This window comes from Glycine soja, chromosome 16 (assembly GCF_004193775.1).
Source record: "Glycine soja cultivar W05 chromosome 16, ASM419377v2, whole genome shotgun sequence".
NCBI lineage: Eukaryota > Viridiplantae > Streptophyta > Magnoliopsida > Fabales > Fabaceae > Glycine > Glycine soja.
Genome location: NC_041017.1, coordinates 21049944 through 21060345, shown reverse-complemented (window position 1 = coordinate 21060345; position 10402 = coordinate 21049944). Strand labels below are relative to the sequence as shown.

At 30.1% G+C, this 10402-nt stretch overlaps 1 protein-coding gene across 4 annotated transcripts; it reads left to right on the top strand.

The window, feature by feature from the left end:
* Window positions 1-6437: 6437 nt before the first annotated feature.
* On the top strand, window positions 6438-10054 carry LOC114389531 (cadmium-induced protein AS8). 4 transcript variants are annotated; one of them, XM_028350218.1, is made up of 4 exons: window positions 6438-6594; window positions 7542-7788; window positions 8006-8203; window positions 9774-10054. In XM_028350218.1, exons 2-4 carry the CDS (start codon window positions 7548-7550, stop codon window positions 9782-9784), a joined length of 450 nt encoding a protein of 149 aa, XP_028206019.1. In that variant the 5' UTR covers window positions 6438-6594; window positions 7542-7547; the 3' UTR covers window positions 9785-10054. The 4 variants fall into 4 exon arrangements, with proteins under 4 accessions (XP_028206019.1, XP_028206022.1, XP_028206021.1 ...); XM_028350221.1 differs by having other exon boundaries at window positions 6449-6594; window positions 7542-7776; XM_028350220.1 differs by lacking the exon at window positions 6438-6594 and adding an exon at window positions 6663-6782.
* The last annotated feature ends 348 nt before the right edge of the window (window positions 10055-10402 follow it).

The following is a 10402-nucleotide window of genomic DNA, read 5'->3' as shown; positions in this document are numbered from 1 at the left end:
TGTTGGTCTAGGAACATTTGGGCCAACATAGTCTTTGTAAGTTTTGGGAGTAGTTTTGGTTTGGTCAGCATTTATGACTACAGTTGTGGGCTCAGGTTCGAGGGCTTCTTTTATTTTATTTATATCGGTAGTATTTAATTCTTTGTAGATTGGGCTTTGAATACCCTCATTTGCTAAACAAAGGTCTTTGAAGTTGGTATAAACACCTTTATGGGGTCATGATAACAGGACAAAAGTTGTATATCCTTTCCCGAAAGGAGAGACTTTTGTAAGGAGAGGAACTCCTTGACTATCTGCTATGCAGAAATTGTATAGAGCATAAATTATACCCTTTTTAACAAAACAAACAAATTGTTCATTGTTATTTGTATGCTTTGGAATACTCCATATGTTGTCAATAAGACAATTAAATTTATCATTGGCAGCTTTCCTACCAGGGTAGTGAAACTCATCTGTAAGTATCGATAATTATTGATTACCAAACTTCATTTTATGTTTTAATAAAATTTCTTGCATAATTAAGTAACCCGAGAAAGGCTCTTAGAGTCTTTATATCTTCCATTTTGTCTGGAAAAGCAAGAATTCGTTGGAAAATATGAGGCTGAAGCCTTTTTTTTCATTCCCTATTTTTGTTCCTAAGAATGAAATATGGGTCTTACAAATTTCCATTTTTGACTTTGAAATAATCTATCCAAATTTTTCAAATAAATGGAGAACTTGTTTCAAGTGTAAATAATGGTGTTCCTTTGTTTTTTAAAAAACAAGCACATCTTCAATATATGTACATGTGAATTCTTTATAATTTCCAAAAATATTATCCATTTTTCTTTGGAAAATTTGCAGTGCATTTTTAATCCAAAAGGCATTACCTTCCATTCAAATAATCCTTCTGAACAAGAAAAAGCAATCCACTTTATTGAGTTAGGATGCATTTTTACTTGATGGAATTCTAATTTTAAATCAAATTTTGAAAACCATTTGGCCTTCTATTTTATTAACACACCTTTGGAAGGAATAGTATAACCATCTATGTGAGTGTTATCATTAAGTCTTTTATAATTATAGACCATCATAGTCTTTCCTATTTTTTGTTCTGAGTGCTTATTAACAATGAAGGCTGGACTTCTGTGAGGACTAGTACTGGGTTCTATAACCTTTAAATCTAAGAGGGCCTTTATATGAGTTTTACACTCTTCTTGTCAAAATTCTCATATTGAATATCTTTGGTTTTGATAATCAGGTCTGGGTTTATAATGTCTAATTTACATATAACATGATCTTTTTCCCAGTATTTAGTGGGGTCTTCTTCTATTATACTTGTTTTATTTTAACCATCTATAATCTATTGTATATTGTCAAAGGTTATGGTTTTGTTGATCTTAACAAAATTGTAATAAGATTCTACTATAGATAAATCATATTCTAATTCAATTTATGTTTTTATGCTATTTAAGATAGCTTCTTGATATGTATCTTGAAGTGTATCTAAAGTGCCTATACTACAATGCTTTTGTGATTCTTTTATCTTACAACTACCAGGTATGTCACAAGGACATTGAGAATTGAGGGTAGGTGTAAGGTTGGTAGGGATATCACCACGCTTTGTTCGTAACTCTGATGTGAGTCATCCATTATTGGTGACATTTTTGAGTTTGTAGAGATTAATGAATAATCTTTTGTAATAATAACTAATTTATTATCATGTGTAATAAAATCAAGTCCTAGGATCATTTGTTCTTTAGCAGGTAGCAAATCTACTACATTTGCCTTATTTATAAAAATCTTTTTGCAAAAAATGTCACAATTTGTAGATAATTGTATAGTGAAATTTTTTATTTATGTGTCATTGGTTATTATGTCTCCTGACATAGTTCTAGTCTTGGTTATTATATTACTTCTAAAAAAATTATGTTGGGGTACAACACTTTTGCATTTGGAAGTAAATGAACAACCAATGTCCACTAAAGCTTGTAAGACTACTTTAGTTTGATCAAAATTATTTATTTTAGGAAAATTTAATTTAACCAAAATATGTGGGCTTTTATTATTCTTTTTATTGCAAATTATAGGGATACAATATTTATTTTGTAATTTCATAAGGCCACTTGTTTGTTCTTCAGTAGAAATTGAAGTAGAGGTTCTATTTTTCTCAAAATTTTCATAGAGAAAATCTACCGTCTATTCAACTTGGTTTAATCTGATTTCAAAAGTAGAAATCCTGTTATTTATAACTTTATTTCTAAAATTATTTTCCTTTTTAAAATCAGGAAAATCAATTTTCAAAATTGTTTGTAAGCAAGTTTTGCAACAATTCTTATAGCATAAGCTACAATGAGTTCTTAATGTTTTATGAGAATATCTTTTGCAAAAATAACATTATTTATGATTAGGTCCTGTATAGAATTATATTTCATGTTCAGAGTCATTTAAATCAGTTTTGAACATAAGGTTGTATACCAAATCATCAAGGATTTCTCTATAATGATTATATTTATCATCTACTGGGTAAAGGCCAGTATACTCATTTCTAGTGAATTCATTGATGATTTTATAGTCTTTATTAACTTCTTCTTCCTCAAAAGTATAGTCAGACCAACTAATTATTGAATATATTTCTGAGTCAGTAGAAATTGTTTTGTATATGGGGATGAGGTTCATCCGATAGCTTTCTATCAGTTTTGCTTCTCTAATAAACATATTCATCTTGTTAGGACAGTCTCTGGAATAGTGTCTTGGTTGATGGCAAGCATAACATTCTAGTTGCTTTGTATAGGTTTTAGTATCCTTGATCTTTCTAACATGTTTGTCTTTATTGAGAGTAGGTTTTTTAGAATTAGAGGCTTTAATTGAATACCTACGAGTTGAGTTTTTCTTTCTAGGGGGTTTCTACTATGGGGTCTATATTGAGGCCTTTTTCTTCTGATCTGTTTGTGGTATTGTTGTGGAGTGTAAGTCTATTTACAAATTTCTAAATCGGCCATTTTTATCTGTTTGTTAATGGCTATGTTGGAACATGTATCTTCCATTACTTTCATTATGTGTTGGATTCTAACAGACAGATTATTCATGACTGGGTCAATTTGGTCGTCTTTCGTCAGGAAAAATATTTTTATCTCACTCTTAATTTTGTTTATATTTCACATGCTAATATCGTACTTTATTCATCTAAAATAAAAAATATTGTATTGACATTGAAACCATTAATTCTATTAGTCAAATATTTTTTTAATTTGGTTTCTTTTGAGTGTATTTAGTCATTATATACTTAAATAATTATAGGAAAAAACAAATTATTGTTTTACTTTTTTTAAAAAAATAATTTTTTATAAATGTTCAAACCCAATTAACTCAACACGACTCAATTTGTTTATGATCGGATTGGGTCTAAAAAAAATTCACAACCGAACTCAACCAGTACATTTTTTATTGAGTTAGATAATAGGTTTAGCTAAATGTGATCCAACCTAACCCATAAGCAACCCTAATCATCTCATACTACTCCCCCATTCAACCTACATATGTTTTTTTTTTTGGTTTTTTATCTTATAAAAGATAAGAATAATAATTTTTAGATTTGATTACACTTTTATTACCAATTGATGTTAAAATCTCACCAAAAATAAAATTATAGTTAAACCCATTTTTTTCAAAATTAAAAAGTTGGATCGATTAGTTTGACCCATTTGATTGAGAATTAGTCTAATAACTCATTAAAACTCTTATTTGAACGGGTCCAAAACTAATGTTAAAAATCAGTTTGAATTATATATATATATATATATATATATATATAAACAAATCATATTTATTTTTTAATTTTTAAGAGAAATAAAAACACATATTTAAGTATTGCATATTAATATAGACTATTTTATTAATTTTTTTCCAATAAAAGTATAATTTACTTATTTACAATAATCTATATTTTTTAATCTTGATTTTTATATCTTTATTTTTATAATGTTATATTATTTATTACTTAAGATATTATATCATATTAAAATTATTATTACTAATTTGACCTTGATTTAACTTTGGTTGAAACAATAAGTTGGGAATTAGTGCTTTCACATTTTCATTATGAGTTTAGTTTTAAGTAATATTAAAATTAGAATCTATGACTTTAAGGGTGTGTTTGATTTGCTAAAAAAAATAAGGGATTAGACAATATAAAAATATTTGTCTAACATTTGATTTAAAGAATGACCAAGGGACAATACAAACAAAGGATGATGGACAAAACAAATATCCAAAAACTCGTAACTCACTAAACCCCGATACAACTTTTTGTCTAGTCTAATAAAAGTAAAAATACAATACTATCAATATTCACCTCCCTCCTCGCCTTAGCCACGCCCCTCGTCACGAATCTCTTGGACTGCTCCTCCCTCTCCATTTTTGTTGTCCATAACGCCTACCTTGTTGTTGACGACCATCTCTCCCAGGCCGCCCTCGCCGACATCCTTCACTACCACGTCCTCCTCTAGTTTCTCTCTTAGTCTGACCTCTGCACTCCCCCCGTCCCCCTTGGCAAATCACTCGCACCATCGACAACTTCGGCTACATGAACCACAACCACGATTCCCAATCTGGCGTCATCTCGATCTGTCCCTTGCACCGTATTCCGCCTCCAACACCACCATCCTCTCCTTCATAAAGAAGCACGACACGCCAGAAAATCACTGAGCATCGTCGCGTTGTGACAGATCGCGCTAAGCTTTCTCGTTGCTGACAGGGACACGTCATCGATGGCGCTAAGCTGGTTCTTCTAGCTCATCATAAACCACCCCATCGGTGAAGAGAAGATCCTCGAGGAGCTAACAACGATGCTTACTTCCACTTGCAGTGGTGACCAACAGTGCTGGATGGAGGAGTCAGTGGACTTTGAAGAAGGAGAGAAACTTGTTTACTTAAAAGCAGTGTTAGCCAAAACGCTGCGTGATAATAAATTTTATGTTAAACAATAAAATAATTTTAAAAGTTTCAAAATCTTGTTTTATACTTTTCTTAGTGCAAACCAAATATTGCACAGCACAAAAGGTGTTATAATAAAATTTACATTATTTTATCCAATACATAAATAAACCAAACACAAAATTACTATGCATCAACCACCAAACAACGTAGAATATAACAAAATATCACTCAATTAATTGTCCAATACTATTGTGTTTATCCCATCTTTTTAACAAATCAAACATACGTAAATATATTATTTAAAATTCTCACTATTAGACGGAACCTAACATCTAATTGTATAACTAAAATTAATGTGTTAACCTAAATCTAATATTTAACAAAAATATTAACATGAGACATTTTATGTTTTCACGTCAATATATATGTGTTAACGTGACTCTCATGCTAGTAGTTTTTTTTATTATTATTAAATTTAAACATTAAATTATCAAATGAATCAAAACTACACAATCTAATCTATTGAACAAAAAAATAGAAACCAAAGTCAAACCTTGACGATGGTAGGAATTCTGAAGTGCAATTAAATGAATCAAAGGCGTCATCTTATGGATGAGATACAATTATATGTATATTTGATTTTTGTAAGGGTCTATCTTTTTAATTTTTTTTTTATCTCTATAAGAGGAATATCATGTTACTTTTTTTAACATTTTCTTTATGATTTATTATAATTTATTTAAAATTATTAATTTTGACAGTTTTCACACCTTCTCATTTTATTATTGTTTCATGATTTAGAAGTAAGACTTATTAAAATTAATAATTTTTAATAAATTTCAATAAATCACGCAAGAATGTTAGAGAGTTTGTTACAAACAATCCTCTCTCTATAAGTTAAAATGTAATTTATATCACAATCTAAATTATTTTTTATAAATAAAAATATATTTTATATATTCAACAACATTATATTATGAATTTTAGTTTTATAATAATAAATATTTATTTTGTATAATAATACACCGACTAGAATGCTAATTGTTTTAAAAATTAAAAAAAAATCACTCTTATCAAACATGTTTCTTTTCCTTTAGTTATAGAAACCGAAAGTGACTTCCAACAATACCAAATATTTTTAGTTTGTATAAATTTATTTATTGAAAAAGTATTTATTTTAATAAAATAAGTAATTTTTTATCTTTTAATGTTTCTGCATAAATTACTTATGCATAAAAAAAATAATTTTTTTTACTTATTGTAAGAAATAAATTTTATATACTTATTAAAAATGTTTTTTTAATTCTTATTTTAAATTTTTTTTATAATTTTAATCAGACTAGCCCAAATCAATTTACTTCTTCACTGGTGGTATAAATAAATATCATCATAAGTATTTTTTGAGTTTTGATATCTGATTCTGGGCTCAATTTATTTACACATTTAAAAAAATGATAATATTAAATTTTGAATTGGGTACTTTTATATTAAAAAATAGGCATATAATGTGTTGTTAGGTTACATTCTTGCCAACTTCATTATCATTGCCGTTCATTTTCCTTCTTATCACTACTCAGACAATAAACGCCTCAGTCTCTCATTTCAGGGTGCAAAATCTTCCATGTATAAATATTACTATGTGCTTGCATTAACTGATTGATTTACTCCAAAATTTAGGTAATGTAATCATGTCTGTGTGCTTTTGCTACTTCCTTATCCTTTCTCTTTCTTCTTCCTCCCTGTCACTGTTTTTGTTTTTGTTTTTGTCAAATTTGTTTTCGCTAAATAAAACCTAGAATCCTCTATGTTTCTTTCTTTCTCCCAACTTGGACTTACTCTTTCCGTTTCTGTCTCGCTTTGTTTTCGTGAGTAACAGTTGGAAACTCGTGTTCAACACACTATCATTGTTCGTAACAGTGTTTGTTTGCTTACTCTTTAACCCTCATAAGTAGTGAGATTTCTGTTTCGATTTTGTACTTGTTAAATTTGCTATTGTTGTCGGGAGAGTGGCAGAAAGAATAACAAACCGGTTCACTGATTTTAGTTTCAAATATTGAGATTTCTTTATATCCAATTAGTGCTTGTTTTGGTAATATGGGATAGTAGATATATGATGAATATCCAAGAAAGATAAAGTTTGGCTAATTGGGTTAGATGAGGGTGCTATTCAAGTAAATTGAAGCCTTTTTTTTTTTTTTTTTTACAATTGATGTCATTCACTTGTAATGTTCTATACATTCCCCAATAATTACTGGTTCTTCTTGCTATTTGTTAACCTGTTCAAACAATATGTTGCTATGCTATGCTGTTTTGTAGTGACACACCATAGTTTTGAGAAACCGTTGATATATGTTTAAGGCTCTTAAAGTCTAAAAGGCAAGTTCTAGTTTGTTGGGTAGTTTATTAGAAACACAATGCTGATGATTATAATACAGTCTAATGACATTTTGTTTGGTGACTGTGGCTAGCTTGCTGTGTTTAATATCTAAAGATTACTTCTCCATTCGTGCATGCTGCTCACCACTATGCTGAAGTGATGATAAATGTTTGATCATGGTTTGCTAGTTTACTACAGGTTTAAACAAACATTTTTTTTGTTTTTGAGATTTTTCTTATTTTCTCAGGTTCTAATGATTATAAAAGGATTGTTTGGAAGGTACGAAAGATGGAACCCTGTTCATCCAACTCATGGAGCCTTTTGGGGAATGGGTGTGGGCGTTGGTTGTGGTGTCGGATGGGGTCCTGGGTTTGGCCCTGAAGTGATAGGCTATGTTGGAGCTGGTTGTGGCATTGGATTCAATGTAGGCATCACTTTTGCTGGTGTTGGAGTTGGCCTACCTGCTAATTTTATCTTTGAAGGTCCATATAATGGTAAATGGCAGTCATTAAGTGAAAGCCATTGATTGCTATCTTAAAGTGTCACTTATAAAAGTTAGATCAGTTTTTGTATGCATTTTGGGGTAATCAGGAACTGACTGCATTTCTCAAATAGTAGATACAAAGATCATGTGCTGTTAGAATTTAGGACTCCAAATCTTAAATTCATGCAAATTAGATATGACTTATTTTAATCCAGAAATTATTGCAGGGGTTAGCTGGATTGGAAATTTACCTTGTATCTCTGACTTGCAAAGAGAAGCCAATGGAAAATTGTTTGAATTTAGGCAAAAGCATTTATCAATAAAGGGAATTAACTTCTTTGACAAGAAGAACAGCTTGCCTTTGCTCACTTCTGCCAGTAAAAGTATACAAGCATTCCGTAACCAAATATTCAGCTCTCATAAAGGTATTGTTTTGTTTTGGAAAGTGAATATTATCTCTCCCCTTTTACCTAATTTTTTCTTGTATGAATTGTTTGCTCTCCTTTCTCACCTTTTTATCTTGTCAAGTTTGTTGCGTTTATGTTTTTTATTATGCTTATCTTATTTCATAGTAAAATAAATTTTTCTTCCACTTGTTTTCCTAGCTTTTAGCACATTCCTCCATCAGTTTGCTAGCTGGATTGAGTTGCAAATTTCAATTTGGTATAACAAATTTATGGTTTGAGTCTCCGACCTTATGAATGCTCAAATTCCCGAACCATCCTCCTCAAACATCAATTTTTAGCATCCTGAAATGATGTCATACAAATAACTAATGTGGTTAATACATTATTTAGTTTAGGAATATCACAAATTCTTTTGAATTCTACCCAACTTCCTTCAAGTAATTAAAACCCAATGTGATTTTTTTTTTTGGTGTTTTAGAAAGGAGGCCTTTGACCTTTTGAGGAATGAGATAGCAGCCAAAAGGTACAGGCTGAGCTGTCTGTCTGTGATTCAATTCTAGGATGAAGCTTCCCAAAGGAACTTTAGCTTAGCTGCCTCAACAAATCCTTTTTAAAACGTCAATTTTATGATCCTCTATTTTTGAAAATGTGTCATAATAGACCACGCCATTAATTGAAGTTAACAATGATACATTTTGTCAGTTTCTGACCACCACAAAATGTGCATTATAAATTTACAATTTGTGGTGGCTTTTAACTAACAAAAGATACCCCTCATTTATCATTTCACAACAAACACTCTCACAAGCACGAGATTGCTGAGTTGTGGATCCACGCATCATAGAAGCTTCTGGAGAATTTTGGATTTATCAATATTATAACAGATCTAATTAATTTGATCATCGAGCTCTAGAAGGAAGAATGTCAATGTTTAACCCAATTTTAAATAATGAGTCAATCAAAACACAGTCAATTTGCTACTAATGAGAATCTAACAAAACTCACCCTCGACTCTTAAATTCGTGCCTTTCATCTAATCTTTTTCTTTGATTGAGGATGAACCCAAGCTAGAGACAAGGTCAAAACCATAATCATTAGAAATGCCTCCACTTCCATTCTTTGTTTTCTCATATTGGCTTTGCTTAATATGAAGTATAGATAGTAAGTAGAAGTTTCCCATCTCTAAAGTCATGTCTTTTGAAGCTAAGTATTATTAATTGTCCTAAACTGATCCTTCATCTGATTCCAATTGTTAGTTTTTACTTTATGCCCAATTCTGATACCATCTCAGTTTTTCATCCCTCTGGACTTGATCCAAGGGTGTCGGGAATGGCATGTATGAAAGTTTTGGTTTCTTTAAGATGATTTCTTCCCGTTGAAACAGTATGAATTGGAGAATCAGAACAGCATGTACTAGATGATATGATGTCCTCTTAGAGCAACTAGTTTGAGAAAAAGTAGTACATTATTATGTGAATATGGAAGGGGTTGTCATCGGAAGATCATTGCATTATGCTCCTTCAATGCTTAATTTCATTACTTGTTGTTGAAGGAAGTAAACTTGACTTTTGCATCCTTTATTTTGCAGGGAAAGATTGATGACTTCCACCACTGTCAGTTTTGTGCTTACATTTTTTGACACATTTTGTATTTTGTTGGGTCGGAGGCGAAGCTCTTGTTTTCACAGTTAACCAGATAATCTATTATTGTTCTGCTCTATCTCTCCCCACATGGCCACATTCAAATTCAGTTGTATTTTATAGTCTTGTTACATGTGTTTCTTCAGAAAATCTCAGCCAAATTTTGTAACCAATATATTAAAAGCATATTTATACTAGTAAGAAATAAGATTTCCTACTGTGGGAAGAATGGGTTAGTATATAATTTTTTTTCCTTCAAAATATTATATGAATTAAACATTTTGAATCATTTTAAAAGTATAAAATAATATAATTTGTAATATAAAATTAATATTAACATATACTTATATCTCCCAGAGGACTAGTTTGTTTAAACTTATTTATTGAAATAAATACTTAATTTAATAAAACAAGCATTTTTTTTTTGGTTTTTTAGTATGTTTGTCTAAATTGTTTTTGTCTAAATTAAAACAGTTTTTTTGCTTATTTAAGAAGTAAAACTTATTTGCTTATTAAAAATAATATTTATTTTAAAGTTATTTTTTTTAAGTTTAAACAAATTCATCACACACACACA

Excerpts from the sequence above, each read along its gene's own strand:
- LOC114389531 (XM_028350218.1), top strand. The coding sequence starts at position 7,548 with ATGATTATAAAAGGATTGTTTGGAAGGTACGAAAGATGGAACCCTGTT. Across the intron at positions 7,789-8,005 it reads CTTTGAAGGTCCATATAATG|GGGTTAGCTGGATTGGAAAT; the intron begins GTAAATGGCAGT and ends AAATTATTGCAG.